General features: G+C 38.3%; 1 protein-coding gene across 7 annotated transcripts in view; it reads left to right on the forward strand.

Moving 5' to 3' along the window:
• NPAS3 (neuronal PAS domain protein 3) overlaps window positions 1–25629 on the forward strand; it is a 901514-nt gene that overhangs the window by 122081 nt on the left and 753804 nt on the right. For 4 of the 7 annotated variants that reach the window (XM_070427757.1, XM_070427774.1, XM_070427793.1 and 1 more), the window contains exon 2: window positions 1139–1228. The exons of the other annotated variants lie outside the window; for them this stretch is intronic. In XM_070427757.1, coding sequence (XP_070283858.1) covers window positions 1139–1228 — 90 coding nt within the window. The remainder of the gene's footprint in view (window positions 1–1138; window positions 1229–25629) is intronic. 7 annotated transcript variants of the gene reach the window in all.

The raw sequence follows: 25629 nt of genomic DNA on the forward strand, positions 1-25629 counted from the left end.
AGGCTGAATGGAACAGAAATATATTTAAATAAAATCTTAGAAATATATCTAAATAAAGCTCGAAAGTAGAGCTTACATTTTTAGAAGTATTGTCATTAAATATATTGGGCCATATGAAATATTAAGTAACTTACTATTCTATTCCAAAGAAATTGAACGCAGTCATCTGAGTTCTTACAAAATAACAAGAACCTATTATGTTTTAATTAATAATTAAGAAATTATTAAATACATGTATATGTTAAATAATTAGGTATTATATTACCCTTTCTGATAAAATGGTACTATCTTAGTACTCTTATTGCTATTATGTATTGGTTATATTACATTAACTTCCTCTAAAATACATGATAGATTTCTTAAATACTTTTTTTTTTCTCCTGAATGGAGAGATTGTCATTTGAAGAAAATGGTCAGAAAACTCTCAGCATTTTTATGTCTATAGTGGGGAGTCTCTGATGAATTTATGTGCTTAAGTAATACAGATGAAAATTGTATGTATAAGCTTTTCCCCCCTTTTGCTTAACTGCCAAGAAACCTGGAGCCACTGTAATCAGCTCATCTCAGGTGCCTGTTAACATCTAACCCGTGCTCCTGACGGTCTCACTTGTGTTTTCATCCCTAATTGGGTTCAGTTCTGTAAGCTGTATAATATCCTTTTAGAAGTCAGTAGCATACAAACTATATAACTTGAGTAAATCTGAAAAATATATTAACTTTAGTAAGGTTCTATGGCTAATTTACAGTTGCCTACAGTGATAATGCATGATTGAATTAATGACAATCCTGTAACAAAAAAAAAAACTAATGACATTTGTTTTGGGCATTTCCTTTAGTCATGGGAATTGTAGAGTGGGTTAAGCTTTAGACCTTATGTCTTTATTTTCTTCCACTTTTATGACTCTGAGGTTAAAAAATTGTTTTTGTTCTGATGAAGAACTGAAAAGTTTTCTCTGCTGAAGTTTCCTAAAAGTGGAAGTTAATGTTCTAAAATGTATGTGCACATTGCAGTTATGTATATAGCTGAAAAGCAAAGAAAGAAAACTATATATTAAATTTCCACATACTTGTTATCCTGCATTCCAGTTGACTGTAGAGAACCTTTAGTCATGTGTATCTGTTTTTGATGCCTCTACAGAATAACTGCCCAGCATCCTCTGCCCAACCAATCTGAATGTAGGAAAATCTACAGATATGACGGAATCTACTGTGAATCTACCTACCAGAAGTATGTTGAAATCTTTGTGAGTCTTCCTTCTGACTCGTGCATCAGTGCTTGTGGTTGCCAGCTATTAAAAAATATCCTTGTATTGAAATCTTATATTTTTCTAATTTAGTGGGGGGTGGAAAAACCAAAACCAAATAGAATAAAAACAACCAAAACTGTGTCTCTGAAATCAAGACAGAAAAAAATGTGAATGCTTTTGAAATTCTGGTCTAAGAGTTTTTTAAAAAAATGACTATATTAAAGCTCTTAGGTAAGCTTTTTTATTGCAATAAACAAATACTTATATGCAAGAAAATCTCAGCAAAATACATTGCACAGGTGCTGTGCATCTTAGGGATTTGAAAGGTGTGTTATGTATAAATTAGCTGTCACTTTTTTTCATTCCTGTAATGGAATGATGAGTTGTAATTTGCATAATCCTTTAAGAAGTCAAATTATACTGTCATGTAGCAGACTTAACATGCTAGCTAAGATTTCAGAGCTTTGCAGCTAATTACTATGTACCTTCCAGGACAGTTAAATTGAAGTTGAGTCTTCTGTCTTTGCTGCCATTTGCTTTGTCCATTACTTAACAGAATCTGCACAGTTGGTAACAAGGTGTTGCTACTCTCTCTGAAGTGAACACTGCTCTGGGGAGGAGAGGCATCTTACTATATCATAGCTTGCCGTGTATTGCTTTTACTAACAAGAACGTTTTAGTTTTTGTTTTGTTTTTTAAAAACAATAGTCTCAATTGAATCTCCTCAAAAAGGAGAAAATGTAATGCTTTTCACAAAAGTTATGGAATATTAACTGAAGCAACATTAACCTTTACTTACTTAAGTTTTCTTATAAAAATGTAAAGTAAGGTAAACAGTATTCCATTGAAGCATTAGTCTTTCTAGCTGTACTTTGCAGATATAGTTTGGTGTGTTTTGTCCAGAAACTCTTAACTTCTTTTGCGGTAGAGTTTCATTATTGAAAAAATAATACCCTTTTTCCTTAAAAATTTGTTTTGAATACAATTTGGTTCATTCACTCCTCCAGTTGCTCACAGAGCATTTTCTCTCATGGTTTCCATTTTATAAACGATCAGGAAATCTTGGAGCCAGCGAAGGTTGCTCTCTGAAATGGGCTGGTATCCCTTTGTCACTTATTTGCCTCTCCCTTTATTTCTTCATGTTTTGCTGCTTAGATAGCATCATTCCCTTCATCTGAATCAGTGTAATTATATGCAAAATTGTTTCTGATTATTACTTCAAAAGTTCTTGTTATCTGTGAGTCATATGTATTGTGGCTATTGGTGGTCAGGTTTCTGTAATTTTTAGTGATTTTGTGGCTTTGTTGTGATTAATGGATACTTTGAAGAAGCCTTTTGTTGTATAAGAAGGGGGTCCTTTAAGGACCATCTTAAATCAGCAGTTGATTATTGACCATTCAAGTAATTGGAGCCCAGCGGCCAACTGTTGTTCGTTTGTAATTAAGCCAGTTTCACGTGTCTGAAATTACACTCTGCTTAGGGGCTGAGGTTTGTCTATTTAAGGTCAGGAGCCCGGATGAGGTCACCAGGAATCCAGTCGATGGCAAGGCTTTCCTTGTAACCGTAGGTATCATCTCCAGGGCTGGCTTTTTAAAGAATTGGTGTTATTTGTAGTCAAGGTAGGCACAGTAGGCGGCACAGCTGTGACTGCCAGGCAAAGTCACTAGGGGGATATTCATAACAAGGAAATATTGGCAAATAAATGATGAAGAAGGGGAGGAAATCCCCAAGATGTTAAATCGGAGCACTGTCACTGCGATGATTAATGGTGTTGTGTATTTTAGTGAGGATGCTTATCTGGATTGTCTTGAAACTATAGTGTATATTTAATAGCACCTATAAAAAAACGTGGTGCATGAGCCCATGCAGGAGAAAAGGCCATGGGTTCAGGTTTTATTTTCCTGAGTATTTTCTCCAACTAAGTCTTTGGCTTCTGGTTATTAGAAGGCTGGTTTTAATGGATATTATATACATAAAATATGTTTATTATGAAGCAGCATTTACATAGCATGTCCCTACAGGATTGAAAATGTTTTGTGAAAAAGTTAGGTATCTTTTCACTCTTGAGGGGTGAATATTATTAATAGAGAAATGGGAATCACTCAATTTGCCTAGTCATCCTAGGCCAGTGTTCGGCAAACCTCGGCTCGCGAGCCACATGTGGCTCTTTGGTCCCTTGAGTGTGGCTCTTCCACAAAATACCATGTGCAGGCGCGCACGTACAGTGTGATTGAAACTTCGTGGCCCATGCGCAGAAGTTGGTTTTCGGAAAGGAGATAGACGAAACAAGTATACAAGACGAGTGTGGAAGGGAGAGTTGGAAGGGGTTGACCTCAGCGAACGTACCTCAATCAGATTGAGGACGTTTTTAACAAAGGCCAGCTGCGGAGTACCCTAATTAAGTTAATAACAATGTACCTACCTATATAGTTTAAGTTTAAAAAATTGGGCTCTCAAAAGAAATTTCAGTCGTTGTACTGTTGATACTTGGCTCTGTTGACTAATGAGTTTGCCGACCACTGTCCTAGGCCAACAGACAGGCATGGTCATAGGGCTCTATGTAGTGTAAAGGGATGAACTTTCATCAGTACAGTTTTTACAGAACTTTTCTGTCAATTTCTGGGGAAGAGGAAGCTGTCTTGGAAGGCCTTTTAGCTCCCAGTGTCAAGCCGTGAATATCCTGATTCTGAGTAATGAATTCGCTTTTGCCTTGAGGGATCTTTTATCAATGATGGGAGGTTCATATTTGGGCAAGTATTTAACCTTCTTGGACCTCAATAAGTACTACTAGACAGGAAGAGATACAAACGAGCTTAGAGGCTATTGGAGCACTGTTTTTTAATTGGGGGGGGGGGGAGGCTAACCAAATAGTGAGATATGAATCCAATTTAGTGGATCAAGTTCAGAATTTTTAAAATGAAATGGAAGAGAATAGAAAATTCTCTTATCAGTGCATTGCGGTTAGTAAGGGTGTGTTTTACCTTGTGAGGCTTCTGTTTTGCTTTTATGCATCTGTGTATGTACATAAAACTCATATATGTGTGTGGGTCATGAGGTAAAATGTGTTTTTTTTACTGTTCTACATCCAAACAAACATTGAAAGCCACTGTAAAGAGGGTTGAGTAGATAAGCATAATAATACAGTATAGCAGTTACAGTGGGGCCTTGACTTACGAGTGTCCCGACTAACGAGTTTTTTGAGATACCAGCTGTCTCTCGGCTGATTTTTTGCATTGAGTTGACAGAGTAATTTGAGTTAACGAGCTTCTTAATGAGCTCGGTCTCGGAACAAATTAAACTTGTAAGTCAAGGCCCCACTGTATGTCCTATGTGTTCAGGGCACAGTGGCTTATAAAGAAATGGTCAGCTCTGTGGAAAGCGTTCAGCAATGAAAAGGCTACACTCTCTGGTCTCATATCCAGATGTGCTGGAGCCAATCTGGATGGGCACATTGTTCATCCCTGATCCCTGACTGATGTTAGTAAATTGAAATTGGGGCAGTATTACACTGTGAAAATTGGAAAATGCTGCAAATCAGATGCCTTCCCGCCTCCAACTGTTTATCTGCTCATTCTTTTCAGCTATAATTCTGTGGCTTAACAATTATGGTGATATTATTTATATTGTGTTTAGATGTTTGGGGAATTATTGAAATAATTAAATCATTTTAATATTGAAAATTTAAAGTACGCAGGAATAAAAAACCTCAGATTAATTATTTCAAAATGTCTACAATTTGAGTATAAAATAATGGAAGTTACCCTCATTTCTCAAATATTTGCTTATCACCCAGACAGTTTAAAATTTCAAATTATAACTGTTGATACTAAGTTTATTGGCAAAGGGTAAGGAATACAGTGTTTCCAAAAACACTAACCACATTGTAAATGTTTTACAAATTTCATTGTTTTATGCTAAGCGATCATCTTGCTAAGTACTGAAATTCTTAGGTACCTCTCCCCATTTTCAACTGTCTTTATAGTTTGCAGTAATATCTCTGGAAATTAGTGAACTCATATGTAATATAATGGATTTGATTAGGAGATGCTAAAGTTCTTTCTAATTGTCAGTCTAATTTTTTTTTTCTATTTTCTATTTGGAAAGACTGAAAAAAGAGAAATGACCCCTCTCCATAGTAACTATGATAACTCTAAACTTGGCTTTTAGTGATAGGCAGAAAATATTCCAGTCAGAGGAAAAGAAACTTTTGTGGACATGAAATAGAATTATAGCAATAAATCCATTGAAAACCACCTGTATCAATATATGGTAGTGAGGAAAGTTTACCAGCTGGGAAGGAGTCAGCTGAGTCGGGCCTTTAAAACCTCAAAATTGGTCACCATTCAGCCATCTGGTTGGACACTGCTGTAGAGGTATTGGAAGAGGAGTGAGCATCCTTAAAGCTGTGTTCAAGAACAACCATTTCACCAATATTTAGAAAAGATTGACTCTTGGGGGTACTGGAACTTAAATCACTAACATTGAGCATATGCTACCATTGCAATGGGCACTGTGGTACCTATTTTAAATAAAGGGATTTAACCCACGGTTTCTAGTCTTAAAAGTTCAGCCAAGATTGGAGGGAGTGTTGTAATTGACTAGAGAGTCAGTCATTACCTTAAAGCAGAAGAGGCCCCAAGCAAAATTGTGAGAGGTATCTTTGCTTCCTATATTCTCCATCCCAGCCCCTTTTCCTCTTCCGTGAAATTCCTTCCATCTGGATGCCTGGTTAGTGTCTCATGCCCAGGGCCTTGTCTCCCTGGGCATTTTTGTCCATAGCCCTCACACTACAGATCAGGTGTTAACTGATAATGTTAACATTAAGGGCCATTTGCATATTAATATGCAACTCCAAGTGAAAGAATTCAAGGGAAAAAGGGGAGTCTTCTTTAACAGAATCATTTCTGACACCACAAGGGAGGTGGAGGAATTAACTTAGTGCTGGTGTGTGTGTGTGTGTGATGTCTCCCCCCTTGCCTGAAAAGAACAAACCTAGAATGTGGCTGTTCTCCTACTCGGTACCATGTTAAGGCTGGCATTGGCCAAGAAGTATGGGCTTGGAAATGGGAAGTATGGGCTTGGAAATGGGAAGAGAGAAGGAATTAAGCTGTTCTGGGGGTTTGAAGAGAAGAATGAGTGAAGGAAATAATTCACCGGTTTTTAATCACCTGTGTTGTGGCAGCGTGCTAACCACATGCACATGTTATCCCAATTAAGGAGAGCAAGACAAGTGCCTCGTCAGGCAGGCTGTTCGGAGGCTGGGGGATGGGCTAGATGGTCACCTGTGCTGAAGGGGAGGGAAAGGTCAAGGAGGCTCCAACAGCAGCAAATTCTTTGGCTGGTTGTTTAATCTGATTGATTGATTGCTATTATACAGTCGTCTCCCCCCTCCATTAGAATAATTTATGCCATTGTGTTTGGACCAGTAAATAAAGAATTGAAAAAAGAGAAATGTACAATCAACTCTTCGTAAAGAGCTCTGGTAGAATCTGCATGTTAAACAGACATCGAACTTTTGTAGCAAGAACTGCTTCAAGCTTTTCAACATCCAGATGAATTCTCACTTCCATATCATGCCTTTCAGACCTCTGCATGGTTTCTGGTGGTTTCTCCTAGTTAATTTTAACCTCACACCAATGATTTTGCCTGTCAATGACTTGAAGTGACATGCTTGGTAATGTGGGTGGCATGAAAGTGTACTATTTAGGGCCATTATCAGACTAGCTTAGAAAGTCATTCATTCATTCATTCATTCATTCATTTAACAAGCATTTTGATTGTCACCCATGGGTCAGGTGCTATTATACATAAACTGATATATTGAGAGGTGATTAAAGAAAACCTCTGGCCTCCAGAAACTTGGAATAAGTAATTGGGATTCTGTGAGCAGTACCACCAGTGAAATGAGAGCAACCTATGGAAGTGACACCACAAAAGGGTTATTTTAATAGTCAGGGTGGGCCCTGATGTCCTCATGGTGGAGGAGATACTTGATTTTGAGGGGAGGGGGTGCTTGAGGTGGTGACTTGGGCTTAAAATAAGTATTTCTGGTGTAGCAGATCAGAAATGGTACATGTCAGGAGTGGAGGTCTGGAGAAGGTTTACAGGAGTGGACGTTGGAGAGAAAGAGGAAGCAAAGGCATGAGTGTGGTCTGTCCTCCTTTGAGACCCCCTGCAGGGGTTTCCGGAGGGAAAGAGTGTGGCACAAACTGCATGTTAGAGAATCCCTCTGCAGGTAGATTTGACCTGACACAGGAAACCTGCCCATGGCCTCAGTTGCTCCTTTATTCAGTGTGCTTTACATGGAGGAATGTGCAATCATGCTGTTTTGTAGTGTGAAGTTATTTTTGATTTACTAGTATAGATATCTTGGAGGGCTCTTCCAATTGGAAGACCAGTTCAGGACCTGTCTGCAGTCCTCGCTTTTCCTGGCTGGAGGTGCTCCATGCTGCTTTCTCCTCACTGACCACTTGTAATTCAAGATAAATGCGTGCCAGAGGGTGAAAACGGACAGGCACAGGAGGCATGATTTAATGTGGAAGAATATTAAATTGGCTTCATCAGAGTGTATATTTTCATTATGAGAGAAGTAACTGCCTAGATTTTTAAAAATAATTGGTTAGTGCCCTACCTGTAGTGTGTATGAGAATTCAAGAAACTTGAGAGCAGAAAGTAAAGGTCAAGGGCAGAGGAACAGGGTGACAATGGACCTTTCGTAGGCACGTTGTTGAAAGAGTGTTCACAATCGCTAACGGGTGGCTTCAGAGAGGCAGAGAGACTAATGTGCTTATGCCAGATTTGAAAAATAATACAGCAAACTTATCGTGTTCATAAACTATGGTTTTAATAAATTCTCCCCTTAACAACAGTTTGGTCTGAGTGTGAGTAGGTATATGTGTCTTTAATGAATTTTGAACTTAGCTTATGTGTGAGAGTGGGAGAATTATGCTTAAGTCTCTGACTATGAGCAACCTATTTTGAGAGGTTTTCAAGTCCACACAATAGTTTAAAATCATTGCTAGAGATGGTTAAACCTCCTGGAAACAGACCTGAATTTGATCCCAGTCCCACAGTTCTCTATTAGACGTGGGGCAATGGCTAAGCTACTTAACTACTTCAGCTTCTGTTTTCTCACCTCTGAAAAGTCATTTTGAGGATCGATGTGATGATGAAGATTATAATGACTAGCATTACTAATATTTTACCAAATACTGCTGGCAAGTAGTGGGCTAATGGCTTCACATACCTTAAAAAATGCTTATAATAAACTTATGCACTAGTATGATTATTACCACCATTTACAGGTCGCAGAGGCTCACAGAGTAGCTCACTCAAGGTTGAAAAGGTAGGATGTGGTGGAAAGCAGCAGGAAGCTACATGGGTAGCTTCTGGATAGAAACCATGTTCTGCTGCGATTTCCTTTCTTACATGACACATTTTTTCCTGATGTAGTTTGTATCTCTTTTCTGAATTTTTACCACTTTCTTGCTGGGGAATTTTAAATCTTTTGTTTGAATTTAAATTTCCTCCAGCAAATACTAGTGATATACCATCAGTGGCATTAGTGACAAAATTTCAGCATAAAAATCCTTCCTTACCACCTCCACGATTTCTGGTTAGGTAACCCATCATTTAAGCGTGGACATAATTTTGAAAGTTATAGGATGAATCTAACGGTAAGAAGGGTAGTGGGCTAAAGAAAAATAGGTGCTTTTTTTTAGGTCAGAATATGTATATGTATGAGAAGTAACTGTTAAGTGATTAGATGGAATTTTCTGGCTGCTTTACAAACTCATTCTTTCACATGCCACGTCTACTGTGTCATTCTCTAGGTTGCTTAAAAAGAGAACTCTATTTACTGTGTTCAGCTTTGAGATGTTTTGATCTGGTTCTCAAAGCAGAGAGAGGTCTGGGTCCTGTGAGGATTTTGGTTCAATGACCAGCCTGTAAGGAAAGCACTCTTGAGTGATTTTCCATTGGCAAACTCAAAACCTTTGTGATTCACATATCAGTGTGAGGATTCTTTGGAACTGAGTGCTTGAGATTTATGTGATTAAATAGACTATCGTTGCATCTTATTTAAAACCCAATTTCCCTTCCCCTCCCTCTGCTCAGTTATCAAGGATCCCTGCAATAAATACTAAATGCAATAGTATTTATATATTTGATTCTATATACAGCCTCACTCTTTGCTCTTTCTCACTGGGTATCAATGAGGAGAGGCCTATTTCTCACTAGCAGTTTTCACTGCTTGCATTTCAGGCAACATAAGCTTCCATAACAGCATCGTTTTCTTGACTGCTACCTGTCAAGGGTGCTCAGAGTGAATCACAGCCAATTGCATGCTTTGGTCTTAAAACTAGGAGGTGCATAGCCTTTTTGATGATTCTTCTTTCTATTTCTCTCCAACTCCACTAACAAAACTATTGTAGGAGTGAAGTGGAGTTAGCATGGCTCTGTCAGGCACAAAGCCACCCACCCGTCCTGTGTGTTTTAGATACCATTTGGATCTCCTGGTGGAGACCCATTTACAGTATTTACAGGGAAGTCGCTTGCTCACTTCCAGGGAAGCGGCATCCTTATCCAAGGCGTGCCTAACTGCTTGATGGCCTGTGTAGGGGTGGGGAACGTCTGGCCCATGGGCCGTGTAAGGCCCAGGAAATCACTTGGTCTGGCCCTGCCAATGCATCAGGGAGGAGTTAATTAAATGTTTGACCAAATAGAGCAGGCTAATTTTTAAGTTGATAATTTTGTATGGCTGAATGATGTTATAAATACCCAAGTGGCAGAAAAAGGGTTCCCCACCCCTGCAGTGTAAGAGGATAAGCAGCAGCTCTGATCCTCAGCTTCCGGAGAAATTCATCAGGTGTTCTAGGTATTAAAATAATGTCAGTGAAAGCAGTGGTAGGCATGTCACTACGTTATTTAAAGGAGAGATTCTGAGGTCTTGTAAAAATGATGACCAATTAATTCATTTGATAGGAAGATAGTTTATGCTCTTTTCTGAATACTGCTTGCCCAGAAGTAGTAACAATTTATATGGGGATGGTAGGAGTAAAAAATGCTGATTTTTTTTTTTAAAGAAAAAATTTATCATGGTATTTGTGAAATTCCTCAGGGAAGGGAAGAGTAGAAAACTATACTTATGAGCCAGCAGATTTTAAATAAAATATATTTTTACAGGGATCTAGTGGCAAGTTTGGTTCACTTGCACAACAGATACCTTTATTGGGTCTGTTCAGGAGAAATTTGCAGGACACAAATGATTGCTGTGGTACAGAGTGTTCTCAAAATGTGAGGCTCCGAGATACAGACAGAAGGGAATGAATACAGCTACGTTTATTCTGCCATCAAAAGGAAATGCTCGTTGATGCCAAAGCCTTTCATTGTGAGGCTAAATTGGTCCTTCTGGGGACAACGGGAGTTTTAACTCTTGACAGTGAGTTACATTTCGGTTTCACCATTCCTGCATCTGTGGTGGCTGGTTTTCCTTATGCAGAAATACAGATGAGGCTGGAATAGAATTTTAGTAATTGATGAGGCTAAGTCAGAAGGGAAGGAAACAGAATGTTGCAACTATGGTGTTCTGTGGTTTCCAGGCATTATTGAGGTTATGAACTCATTTTGCACTCAAGAAAAGGAAGGCCCAGAGAGATTGCTCACTTTACCCAGTTTATAAAGTTTAATCTGTTGACTATTTATTGCAGACAAATCCAGGTTAGTCTGGCCCAGCAGTTCTTCCCCTTTCAACCTGATGACAGAAAAACATCCATCCTCTGCTCAAGGATAGTAGACTGAAATTGAACAATCCAATTTAAAAACGGGCAAAGGACCCAGACAGACGCTTCTCCAAAGAGGACATGCAGATGGCCAAGAGACATATGAAAACATGTTCAAAGTCATTAATCATCAGAGATTTGCAAAATAAAACAACAGTGAGGTACCAGCTCACTCCTGTCAGAATGGCTACCATCAACATATCAACAAACAACAAGTGCTAGTGAGGATGTGGAGAAAAGAGAACCCTAGTGCACTACTGGTGGGAATGCAGACTGGAGCAGCCACTGTGGAAAAAGTATGGAGTTTCCTTAAAAAATTAAAAATGGAACTCCCATTTGACCCAGTGATCCTTCTTCTAAGAATACTAGTATACTCCAAGAATCCCAAAACACCAATCAGATAAAATATATGCACCCTTATGTCCATAGTAGCACTACTTATAATAGCTAAGATCTGGAAACAGCCCAGTGCCCATCAGCAGATGAGTGGATAAGAAAGCTGTGGTATATTTACACAGTGGAACACTATGCAGACATAAAAAGAAGGATATCTTATCTTTTGAGACAGCACGGATGACCTGGAGGTTATTCTGCTAAGTGAAATAAGCCTGTCAGAGAAAGATAGGTATCATATGATCTCACCCATATATGGAATCTAATGAACAAAATAAACTGAGGAACAAAATAGATCCAGAGACTTAGAAGCATGGAACAGACTAATAAATCTCAGAGGGAAGGTGGCGGGTGGGGTGGGACGAGATTGACTAAAGGATTTATATGCATGTATGCATAACCCATGGACACAGACAATAGTGTGGTGAAGGCCTAGGGGTGGGTAGAGGGGGGGTCAATAAGGGTATAAAAGGGGACATCTGTAATACTTTCAACAGTAAAGATAAATTTAAAAAAAAGAAAAAAATAAGACCATAAGGAACTTAAAGCCTTACCTAGAGGGAAGTTTGTTATATTCGAACAGTAGTCATTCAGTGTCCATTCTGTGCAAATTAATGTATTCTCCAGTATGGAGGCAATTAGGTCTCCCCTTTGGAAATTTCACCTGATATTACACTAAAGTTATCTCACAGAAATGGATGAATCCCAAGTTTTTATCTCAAGATCTACCTCTTTTCAAACTCAAGTTTTATATTCCTAGAGTACTTAACACTTGTACTTGTGATCCATTTTACTCAACCTTAACATGCAATGACCAAGAAATTTGTAGGCACTTCCATGGGCATTGCCAATTAATCCTCAAAGCAACCCACTCAACTGGTTTTTCTCTTCATTTTACATGGAAAAAAACCACCAACCAACCAACCAAAGAGACTAAGTGATTTGATGCATTTTACACAGCTGTGGTATGACCCTGTCTGCATAGTGAGACCTTGATCTCCTGGCCTCTGACTCTCTCCAGGACAGAGCGGCCCCTCTCCCCCCAACAGAACTCCACAGCCTTCAGCCATAACCCATATCTTCCTTAAAATGATGCTCTCCTGCCCTGTACTTCTTTTGCTTTATCTTAATTTTTCTAATCATTCAGGCATACTCTTGGAATCTTCTTCCATTCTGCTTCTCTCTTGTCTCAAATATCCTGTTTGTAGAATGATTTCTTTTAAATATACGTACTTCTCTTCTGTTTCCATCTCTCTAAACTATTTTATGTCTAGATTGTTGTAATCTTAGTCTTATCTCCTATCTCATTCAGTTTGATTACATTAAATAAACACTTAAGTCCTATCATATACAAATGACTATGCAAGAGAATGCAAAGCTTTTTATTTCTGGGCTACCTTATAAATAGTTACCAGATTAAAATACTGTTTGTAATGTATTTCCTTGCTCAAAATCATTGACTCTTATTCCCACTACATGGTTTCTATAATATTGATTTAGTGTTTAAAAGCCACCTGCCTTGCTCTAGTTGGTCTTTCAGTCTCCCCTTCTCCCTCAAATTTTTCAGCACGAGCTCTCTGCTCTTGTCCATGAAACATGTTCAGTAACTCTTGATAGGCAAAATACATGTACTGAATCTGTGCCTTTGTTCCATCCACAGTGGTTTCAACACTTCCATCAGGTATCGTCTATAACCAGGAACTATATTTTAGTGAACAAAGATGAAAAAGTCTGCCTTTAAAGTTAGATGACATTAGAGACAGGCAGTAAACAACAATCATTAAAACCCAAGTAAATAATATAGTCTGTTAGAGAGTGGTTAGAGGGAAGTTTAAGAAGGAATTGGTAGTGCTGGGTAAAGATGTGTCAGTTATGGATTAAAAAAGGTGAGGTCCCATTTTAAAGGATGGAATTTGAGCCAAGACTACAGAAGTGAGGGAGGGAGGCTTCCAGAGAGCCAGGGGAAAATATTCCAGGCAGAGCAAAGGGTTGCCGAAAAGGCTCTGAAGCTGAAGAGTTCAGATGTGTGTGAGGACCACAGGGAGGCCCATCTGACTGAGCAAGGAGGGCAGTAGCGGGAGGCAGGTCAGAGAGGTAATAGGGAGACAGCACACAGGCCTTCTACCTGAAATGGGGCCATGGGAGGATTTTGACTTAAGTAACTTACTTTTTAGAGTTAGTCTGGCTGCTAGCTGAGGATGTATATATGCTTCAGGGGGATGCGGTGGAAGAAGGGAGACTAGCTTGGAGAATGCTCCCATCATCAAGGTGGCTCATACCATAGTGTAAAAGTGGAAGTAGTGAGAAGAATTTGGATTCTGATATTGTCTGAAGGAAGAGCCAACAGGATTTCCTGATGGAGTGGATTGAGGGGGGATATAAAAAAGAGAGAGGGAAGCCAATAGTGAATCCAAGATTAAATCCTAATGCATCATTTACTCTGTATCACATGTGTGGTGGCACTTAGTGATACATATGCAAATAAACACCTTTTAGGAACTAATAAACTGAGAGGTGAGACATGATATAAACTTACAAAGTTTAAAGGATAAAAGTTTGTGTGTGCATGTGTGTGTAAGATATTCTCAATAGGATTGCAAGTGCCTTAAAGATATTTGTTTATGCCTCAAACCTTCTTAAGATACTATTAAAGGCAAATGATTGTCTTATTTAGTAGTGCTGAATGCAATTAGAGGCAAATTTAATGTAGTGGATAAGTGCACAGATCCTGATGGAAACTGATGCATTAAAACCCTAGTTTCATTATTTATTTGCTGGATAATCTTGAACAAGTTATATAAGCTATCTGTTCCCCATTCTTCCCATTTGTGAAATGATAATATTCGTATAGGGTTTACTGTGGTTGAGTAAATGAACTGATACATATAAAATACTAGGTCCATAGTAAGTGCTCAAATAGTGTTTACCATTCTTAAGTAAGTTTCAGGAAAAATCAGTTAAAAGAGTGGCTTTCCCCCCTTAAAACCCATGTTTAAAGCCTGCCAAGTTGCATGGATAATGTGAATAATAAAATCTATAGTGAGCATTGCTTTCAGGCTGGTGGTTAAAAAATAACACCAGAGAATTGTATTATGATCGGTCTGATTACCTGTCTGTCTTTAGGGGTGGACATGGAGGCTGGTCAGCATCCCTCTGGGTACATTTGATTGACAGACTGGCAAACAGTATTTAAATACCTAACATAGAAAAAAAAATCAATGTTTTCTTATTATTTTTTAGCTTAAAATGTTGAATGTGTATTAAAATGAGAAAAATAATTTTCAGGATAGATATGACTTTCTTAGAACATAAAAGCACAGAGATCACATCAAGAAGAGAATGTTATTTTTTTGCCGAAATACAGGAAATTACTATTTTTCCCTCCATGTTTATATTTTGATACATAATATTTCCCTTCCCCTCCCCACACCCTCTCTCTCCAGTTATGGGATGGTTTTTCCTTTCATCCCTCTTATTATCAGCAACTAATTTGGCCTCCAAATCCAGGAAGGAGCAGTGTGTGGCCGCTATGGAGCTCATGCAGATGTCTTTAGTGTCAGAGGTGGTTTGAAGAGTAGCCTAATTCTGCTTTCTTTGTGTCGGGACATCAGCAAGGCCCTCAGATTCTGTTTGAGCTCGGTGTTCCTGATCCCATTCTATACATCCTAAGTGTCAATGCAGACAGTGGCTGTCAATGAATAACAGGTAAATATTGAACAGGGAAGCCCTTTTGATTAACTTTGTGGATCATTATTTGAAAGTAGCTTGCAGTCAGACCAGCTACATTACTCATGATCATAGCACATGGCATGGGGGTCAGAGCATCAAGCTTCTGGTCAGAAAGCTGTGCTTGCATTCTTTGTTCTGCATCTGGTCCTGCATTCATGCAGTGTGGGATTAGTTACAAGTAACCAATGAGCAAATGTGGTGACTAGCACAAGAGGAATGCAAGTTCTTTTAGAGGCTAAAGCACAAGGAATGCTCAAGAGGGACTTTGTGCTATGTAGATACACATAAATTAAAGCATATCCTATATAATAAAACCCTAATATGCAAATCAACTAAACAGCAGAAGGACCGGAGGAATGACTGGTCGCTATGATGCTCACTGACCATCAGGGGGCAGACGCTCAACGCAGGAGCTGCTCCCTGGTGGTCATCCAGAAGCCAGCGCTAAGGAGCAGCTAGCTGAGTGGTAAGGAGCAGCGAGCAGGCGGGCAGTAAGGAATGAGGGGTCCTGGACTGCGAGAGGGCGCAGGCCAGACAGAAGGATCTCTTCACCCCACCCCCACCCCAGTGAACGAATTTCATGCACCGGGCCTCTAGTTTATAATAACTTTTTGGATTAGTATACTAGTAACAGTATGGGTGCTCTTTTTATCCAGATTCAGAAATCTTTTTCTTATATGAAATGAATATTTGGTCTTACTAATGTGTGCTGAAAAGAAGTAATTTTAGCATCTATTCACTTCCCTGGATTTAGTCTCTACCACCTAATGGGCACAAGTTGCCCCCATGATACATTTACTCAGAAGGTTATTCTATCATCAATGTGCTGTTTATTAAGTGATTCAGATCCAACGATTTTAATTACCTCATGGTAAATTAGTGTTTTATTGTCATTTGGAACAACTCCATTGTCATTACTAATATTTTTGAGCTTCCATCAAATAGTATGAATGAACCTTGGTAAAGAGACAGATGGGATTGAATAGAAAAGATAGCTTTTGGCCAGCGGTTCTCAACCTGTGGGTCGCGACCCCTTTGGCGGCCGAACGACCCTTTCACAGGGGTCGCCTAAGACCATCCTGAATATCAGATATTTACATTACGATTCATAACAGTAGCAACATTACAGTTATGAAGTAGCAACGAAAATAATTTTATGGTTGGGTCACAACATGAGGAACTGTATTTAAAGGGCCAGAAGGTTGAGAACCACTGTTTTTGGCTCTCAAGAAACATTTCTAGGTCAACTCTTACATGGTCATAAACAGATACAGATAAACCATGATTAGGTTGTTCAGGCATCTTTAGGAGAGACCCAATTCAGTGTTCAAATAGGCAATTCCAAAATGTTTCCATATAATGTTTCACAGTACAAAATTAAGTTGAGTCTTTTAATCATTTTGAGATACAGAAATATTCAGAAAACCAAGTGCATAATTAAGATTATTAAAACAAGCAATAACAGCAATGTAAATCTACCTTCTTATCCTCAGCTAGAGCAACAGTTAAAATGTAGACATTTTATGACATTTTTAAATGGGTAATTACAACATTTTAAATTTACTTAATTAGATGGATTAATGCCATTGTTACTTGCTGTTTAACATTTATGAAGCTCGAAAGTGACAGAATCTATATAAAGAATATTGAATGGAGTCTTAATTTTATGTGTCATGTAGTGTTAAGCCCACATAACCGAGTCAAAATAATGGCTGAAAAATAAGAAAAAATTATTCTGAAAATTATGTCAATAAGAAGTACAATATACAGTGGTTATGCTAACTAGAACTGGAAACTTAGGCTAGTATATTTCTGAGGAGGAGAGTCTATGTTGGTATATTTTTAAAGATGTGTTTTAATTTGGTTTTAATAAACAGTGGAAATTATTAATATTCTTGCTCTTTAATTGTAATATTCTAGAATAATGGATGGGAACACCATCCCCACCACCCCAAAAGGGAAAGGATTTAAAATTTCATTTAGAAAGTCACTTCAATTATACAAGCTGTATTTATAAATTAATGTATTGGAAATCACTGTATTAACTTTAAAGCTTAGGTAAACCTGTATTATGCAGGGGTCACAATAAATTGAAAATAGAATTTATCAAATATGAAATGTCTTTACAATAGAAATACATTGACTCTTATGTCATTTAAAGCATGGACTACTGTGCTTGTCTCTTTCCCCAGGTGACCCAGGATCTAATTTGGAACATGTGTTAGGTGCTCCCATTCTAAACCACACCATACAACTAGAACATAATTTGACACAAATCTTTGTTTAGAACTAAAGTAGCAGGAATTGCTGTGGGTCATGATGGAATCAGCAAGGCTGTGTGGAAACACGTGCACATGGCATGGTACCCGGCAGAGCCAGAACTTTCTTGATTTTCTTCAAATGATAGTTTGTGAATTCAACATCTAATGTGACTCTTCATGGGACAGGAACCTTGGCACATGATATGTTTTGTATAGACTTATTTTTACCCATATAATTGGTATTGTAGTTATAATAAAACATTAAAGAATATATACATAAAATAAAAATATATGTATTGCAGTGTTTAAAATTTCCTAATAATTTCTCCAACCTCAAAGGAGTTTTATGTCATATTTATACCACAACAGAAAATAGAATGCATTAGACAAGGATTGTTTAAATGTTGGTGAAGTCATTGCTGGTTTTTACTATTCCAACTTAGTTACTAGACAACTTGGTGATGTTTTATTTGGGGAAATCCAGTATATTGGGGGAGGATGTGGTAGTTTTGCAAGTTATTTGGCTCCATTCAGAAAGATGTATTCATCTGTCAAGGAAATATGTATCATTTGTGAGAAACCATAGACATTCCTCAATCTCAATGAAGTTTCAGGCCAGCAAGGGAAGTAGGATATATTACAATTAATTGATATAATAAATATTTATTGAATACCTATTAAGTCTCAGACATTGTTCTAGGTATTCAGTGACAAACAGGGCATCCAGAGTCCCTAGAGCAGTGGTCGGCAAACTGTGGCTCGCGAGCCACATGCGGCTCTTTGGCCCCTTGAGTGTGGCTCTTCCACAAAATACCACGTGCGGGCATGCATGTACAGTGTGATTGAAACTTCGTGGCCCATGTGTAGAAGTCGGTATTTTGTGGAAGAGCCACACTCATGGGGCCAAAGAGCCGCATGTGGCTCGCGAGCCGCAGTTTGCCGACCACTGCCCTAGAGCATGGAGTTTATACTTGATTGAGGAGGGCAGAATATTTGTAGATACATATATGATCAAAAAAGTAGTGCTCTATAGTATGAGGGAAATTAAGTCAGGGCAAGGGGCTGGAGCATGACAAGTGCCTTAGTTATAAGACAGGGCAAGCTAAAGGCCTAAAGAATGGCACAGATCCCTTAGTTCTCTGTGATCCAGAAGAACAGGATCATGCATGGCTGTGGGGAATTGGCAAACTCTTCCTGGGGAAAGTGGGACCTAAGCTGGATGGGAATGAACAAGCCCTGCTTGTACATGACAGAGGATGGAAACAAGAGTTTGTAGTTAAGGTTGGTTAGAAATAAGAAGAGGTAAGATTGATGGGACCTTGAAGAAGAACACTAGGATTTGGATTTGGCATTTTATATGGTTTCAAAGTTTGGGCTGAGGAATAGTGGAGTATGTGGGATTTTTCTAGCCTCTGTTTGCATGGAGTGGATGAGATATGAGAGTGTTATAATATTCAAGAAGTGAGAAGACTATATAAATTTTCTATGTGCACCAGCACTGACTATTTCAAGATTTCTTGAAGGGCTATTATGTGAACATGGGGTTGAGTAGAGGGGTCATGTGATCCCCGGACTCATGAAAGTGACTTGCAGACAGGAAAGTTTGAGAATCACTATCTTAGTGATTCTCAGTCCAGTATGCTAGCTGTGGTTTACATGATTGCCTGAATTCTTCAACAGGATTCAATCATGAAATACTTTTTAAAATGATATGTATTGGTAGAGCTCAAGAACTCATGAGATACAAAAATGTAGGGCATAACTAGATAGCCAAAAATGGTCATAGATGGGTTAATTATAAGAAATGGCCCCCATGTCACTAATATATTACTAAGAAACAAATACATGTTAACATTATAGGGCAGGGATGGGTAACATAAACTAGTGATCAACAAATAGTGACCTTCAGCCTGTTTTTTAGTAAATGCTGCCTGTGAATCAAGGTGCCAATCAAGTATAACATGTGCATGTTGCATGTGATGGTGCAGGAGTGACAGGGGCATCATTTCTTAAAGGTAGATCACTGCCTGAGAACAACAATGTAGAAGTGTTTGCTAATAACAGAACCGACTTGTGGAGTGAGTAGTCATTTTTGGTAGCCACCATTTTGAGGGGAACTTCGCCATAACATTTTTTTCATTTGTTTATTATGAACTCTAAGATTCATACCCTTATTAAATTAATTCCTACCTTCATCTAGACAAATAATAGAGAAGGAAAAATATCCCATTTTAATCATAAATTTCTTAGAATTTGTAATTGAATTGTTGTATTTTATTTTCTGCCTCAATGTATAGGCCTCTCTACAGAGACATTCCATTATGTAAGATGGTTTGCACCTTTTAATTTATAGGACACATTAATTATTGGAACACAGGATCCCAGGGCTAACCCAGTTTTTGTAGGGATTCTGTCTTAACTCTTTTAAGGTTTTGTGTAGTTATCACTACAAATGATATTTGAGTTCTAAAAAAATGTTGAGCTGCCAGAATCTTCATAAAGTCCTACATTTTCATCAAGTTAGATGAATTTAAAGAACATTAGAAAGAGTATCCTGAAAGGGAAGCTGACTCTATTATTAGCAGTATCTTAAGTATCTTAGCTTGTATCATTTTAAAACATTTTAATTCCTTGTTTTGAAATAATATTTTCCTCTTAATTTCATAGATATTATTATAGGTATATCATTGAAGCTTTTCATGACCTTCATTAATTTCTAAGGTATGTCCTATACTTGCTATCTTTTTTCTCATGAAACTGACATTACCATAGTGCATACTGCTAAATTCTTAGTTGAGTTTGCCACAGTCTCTTTGGGCCACCTGCCAGTCATTGCGGGAACACATTTTATAGAAGCTTCTAAGTCAACAGTAACAGAAAGCTGCATCATTTATGCTAAATATTGGCCACTAAGCTGGCATAAAGTGGAGAACCTACAACTATATAAGTTAATTCCACTTTTCTAAAACATTTGTTTAGGGAGACAATGATATAATGAATGTTAATACGTAACTTTACAATTTAGTAAATGTTTAATAAACTGTATTTACAGATTCCATAAAAATATGTATTTTATTTAGCTTCTAACATTTTAAGATTTAGTTTTGTATTTTGTTGAATAGCGAAATCAGATTGAATTACATTAAAAAATTAAACTCAAAATTTTTAAAAATATTTTTTATTTATTTCAGAGAGGAAGGGAGAGGGAAAGAGAGAGAAACATCAATGATGAGAGAGAATCATTGATTGGCTGCCTCCTGCACGCCTCCTACTGGGGATCGAGCCCACAACACAGGCATGTGACCTTGACTGGAATTGAACCCAGGATCCTTCAGTCCTCAGTCCGAAGCTCGATCCATTGAGCCAACCAGCTAGGGCTTAAATTCAATTTTTAATTTATTCACAATTTTATGCCTATTTATACCATAATATGTATTGGTCTTTAAAATTCCCTGCCAGTGAAACCAGCAGACAGTTTTGTAAACAATATGAATTTTTATATTTTCTGTACTTCCCATCATTCTTGAAATATCATTAAGAGGGAAAATCCATTCTGTCGTTCTATCACTATTTCTTCCAATCCTCCCCAAAACCTAAAAACAAGCGTCTAGGTCTTTTGTTATCAGATAATTTATAACCAACAGAGGTTGATTAGCAAAAATAATACCTCATGTGCTGAGAAAAAGGTACAGGAGTATTGCAGGAGTGCACAGAGAATTGCACAGGCAGTCCTGTTTGGAAAGTGCAGAGCTTTGTGATGAAAAGCCACCTGGAGCCCTCGAGCTGGGGAATTTTGTTTGCCCATAGACACCATGGCACCAATTACATACAGAAGCGTATAGACTTCTTGTTAGTTGATAAATGGAGATGGGAATCATTTACTAGGTTATTTTATGGTATTTGTTAACAATATTTACCTTCTTAAATTGATTCAGCATAATCCTTACCGCAGCTTTCTTTCATTTCTGGAAGACATATAGATAATGTGGTAGTTTTGTAAAGCCTTACATGGCACTGAAAAACTGATTTCTGCCTTAGCTCAACAGAGCAGCAAGATTATATTAACATAGACTTTGGAACATTTGAGTTCCCATAGGGTACAGTGTGTGGCTGATATGACACGACTTGCCTTCAACAGTTGTTTTAACAAGATATCCTTCATATGCAATATACTGAGCTGACAGGCATAACTGAATAATGTTAGCAAGAAACACTGTTGGCAAAATTCTTGCCTTTCATCTTTATCTGATTAATCCAAAGCAATATGTTACTTACAAAAAATATTTTCAACTGAATATGCATGCCAAATACTTATTTTTAAATTGTCTGTAACTTTACAAGAACACTATTTACGTGTGTGATATTTTTTTTTTCTGCAAGAGTTTTTCTACACTCATTTCAAAGCACACACAGGAAGATGTCCAGGACTTTGGGTGTCTGGTATAAAGAGGCTTGATGCTGCTTATTCATGAAGCCTATTCATGTAGTAACTATTTCTTGAGTACCTACCAGGTGGATATGATAATGGATAGAACAGGCAAAGGTATGGGTGCCTGTGGTATTTACATTCATGTGGGGTTAGCAGACAATAAGCAAATGGATCCATTAAGGGTATGTAGAGTGGGGATTCAGACTGTGGAGGTGGCTCTAGCAGGAAAGTGGGCTAAGGCGATCCAGAGATGGGGTGGGATTTGCAGCTTTAAATGAGGTGGCCATTTATGGCCTCACTAAGAAGTTGACAATTGAACAAAGTTCCTAAGGAGATGCTAGCGACAGTTCTGCATCTCCCCTGGATTCATCATCAGGAAGTGCGTTAGCCTCGGGCAGCGGATTGCACTGCTCATTGTCTCCAAGGAGGTTCTTTTCTGTGCCCTGTATTTGAATATTCTATCTGCTGCCTTACATTCTATTTTATATCATTTTACTTTTTTGGGGAAAAATAAATATGTAGTCTACAGAACATTGAGCTTATTGGTTGAAAGGCGCTGTGAATTTTATTTAAGAAAACAAAAATCAGGCTTCCATAAATATTCCAAATTGGACCTTAACAAGAAAGTTTTGTCAGTGTTTAAAAGTGTAAAAGAAAACTTTTCCACTCTAAAAATGGTATTTTTACTAATTTACTAATTAACAGTTTTCTTCTACTGAGCACTTGTAAGACTTGATTTAATTACAGTTTATACTACCTTAAATAGTGTGTTAGAGTGAGTCAGTGTTGCTTTGCTTAAATCATTGCAGATTTTTCCCCTTTTGGCTTCAGTTTATATGAAATATCTCTTTTATTTTTACTGCCAGAATCCTCATCGGAAATACATGTAGTACTGTTACTTGGATGATGGAACTGTGACTAATCAGAGAAATATTAGATGTACATTTGCTTCATAATCCCAAGGGAAGAGTTAATTGAGCAATTTTTCCTTAGTAATATGCAGGTAGTTTTTATTTGGCTCCAGGCTTAGAAATAAAATGAATTCTCCTGTCTGTTCTGAGTTTGAAGACTGCATTTGAATTGGCTCCCAAAATATTGTGATGATCCGTTCTCTGGAGAGGTGCCTGCATTGCTCTCTGTGCAATTGTTAATCAGTCGATTTAGAATCACTGGGAAAAGCACATACTCATGTCCGCCCAGAACTTAGAACCATGTGAACTATAGATTTCTAGAAATCATAGAAAGTCAGATACAGACTAAGAAAGACATACCAAAACTGTAATATTTTTTATCAGAGAATTTTTCTCTATGAATGAAATAGCCTGAGAGTAACACAATTGATATAATATTAAGTCTACTTGTATTTAAGGCAGGCTAGAAAGAAATTCTTGGAGAGCAAAATGTTATTTCCCAGCATTGCTGTATTACTGGTAGAAGTCACATAAAAATAGGGAGAAAGAGTTTTTTGACATGAATGGGTGGTGTCACATTTCTCATGTTTCTTAAACCAGTACAATTTTGGGATATTACTTTAGAATAAGGATTTCTATTACAGAGTTAATTAGAATTCATGTCGGAAAATAATTGGGAATTACTTAAATCAATATTCCTAACAAATTGTATGAGACCTCTAGAATTATATTGCCAAATGTAAGGGCCTAGCTGCTACTTTGCTGGCAATATCTGCCTTGTCTGTTAGTCTTAAACCCAGTTTGCCAGTGCCAGTAATTGTGCAGGCACATCCAGACACAAAGTACTAGGAGACCGTCCAGAGTGCCTTCTTCAGCATCTGTTGTGGGGTTATTGGCAGTACCGTTCTTCACTGGAGGGAGAAATAGTTATTTATACAGAAAATGCTTTCATTTGATTGTCATGTTTTTGTCCCTCCAGAGTAGAATGAATGCCATGTACACACACCTCATATATACATATATTTTCAAGGTTCACTACCTTGAATCCTGAATTGTGCTTTTTCTCGAATTGATTCTTCCTATATGTATAGTACCAATGAGCAATAAAGATTTAATTAAAAAAATGTTTCTCATCCACCAGAATGTTACATATTGTGTTGCTGGGGAGGCAAGGTTTATATATGATTAGCATTTTGAACTTGGAACATAGTTCAACCTAATATTTTAGATGAATAAAGAAAGACCCCAATACGTTGTAACTACACATAGTTGGGAAATAAGTAATAGCAGATAAGGGAGTGAGTATGTACTAGAGTGCTACAATGAGCCTTGCTACGAATCAGAACGGTGAAGTTCAGAGAAGAGTAAAATCAGTGAAAATTGGAGAAAGCCTCTATAGAAGACCTCAGAGGCTTTAGGATTTGGGGAAAACATTTGAGATGAGACAGCCTCATGAACAAAAACTTAGAGGTAAAATTGGGCGTAGTGTGGGGACATTCCAACATGGAGAGGAGGAAGCATGGGAGGCTGTTGTGTGGGAAATGAGTGACTTCCCAGGAAGAGCTTGTAGGAGCTGAAAGAAGAGCCTGCATGTAGGGAGCCCATCAAGAGGCTATTGCAATCTTTGAAAGCTTGCTTATTCTGTTTACACTTTGCTCTGGTTTTTGGTCAAGCCTTGCTTAAACAGAGGACATGTTACCATCTTTTCTTTTCACCTACTTTTGCAGAGAGGAAAGGAGAGGGAGAGAGAGATAGAAACATCAATGTTGAAAGAAAATCATTGATCAGCTGCCTCCTGCACGCCCCCTACTGGGGATCGAGCCCGCAACCCAGACATGTGCCCTTGACTGGAATTGAACCCGGGACCCTTCAATCTGCAGGCCATCACTCTATCCACTGAGCCAAACTGGCTAGGGCTGCTTTTGTTTTCTGAATACTGTTTTCCAAGTGTTTTTCACAGGCTGTTATTTGAAAAATGGATGGTGATTTGGTAAACACTGGGCGAAACAAAATGAAGGGGCCTCTTTACCAGGAATGTGTGTCACTGATGAACTGAGGCACACTGTGAAATTACTGGAAGGGAGCTGTGTCTTGTAGCATTTCCCTAAATACATTTGTCCGCAGAACTCTTTTGTCTTAAAGCCTTACTAATAGGAGTAGTGTTCCTTGAACATACTCAAGTGGTAGATGAGAAATCACTGCTATCACTTCAGAGTTTTAAAAAAACAAAACAAAACACCCCACAAAGCAGTCCACACAGTCCTATGGAACTGAAACATCTGTTTAAGAGGAAAAGAGACCAACTTTTTCTCAGCTTATTCTCAAGTGCTGCAGTGTATGTGAGCCGATTGGCAGCCAAACAGGAGGAGCTGTTCCAACTCTAATTTTAACTTGCTACCTTGCATTGTTGTATGTTCCCACTTACTACAAAGAGGTTGTTTTGTGTAAACAGAGACTCCTCCTACTAGGCCAAGGGAGAAGGAATCATCATCCGGCCTTTCCCCCCAACTTGCAGTCCATCTGCACAGCTATTACATGATGAAGATGGTTTTCTCAAACCTGCTCATATCCCGACTTAACCCTGTTGCATCTGTGGTTTAACCTGGACCAAGGATGGCTGCTGTCCAGGATTGAAAACTCCGGATGTGACTTGCCTCTCTTGCTCACCCCTCTGTATTCACTTTAACTGGATAGCGCTTATCTAGTTTCATGGCCAAGGGGAACCACATCTTTGCAGCCCTCGGTGTCCATGAATCAGTTTGTATTGAACCGCTTTGTATGACAATCCTTGGGGCACACTTGTGCATTTTGGGTTATTTTGGTGCTAGCAAAATGGAACGCTCTGGAGGGCAAACTTACATTGTTACCTTCGGCTGATTT

The sequence above is a fragment of the Myotis yumanensis genome, unplaced genomic scaffold, assembly GCF_028538775.1.
Source record: "Myotis yumanensis isolate MYYU_CA2020_CCGP unplaced genomic scaffold, mMyoYum1.0.hap1 SCAF_1, whole genome shotgun sequence".
Classification (NCBI taxonomy): Eukaryota; Metazoa; Chordata; class Mammalia; order Chiroptera; family Vespertilionidae; genus Myotis; species Myotis yumanensis.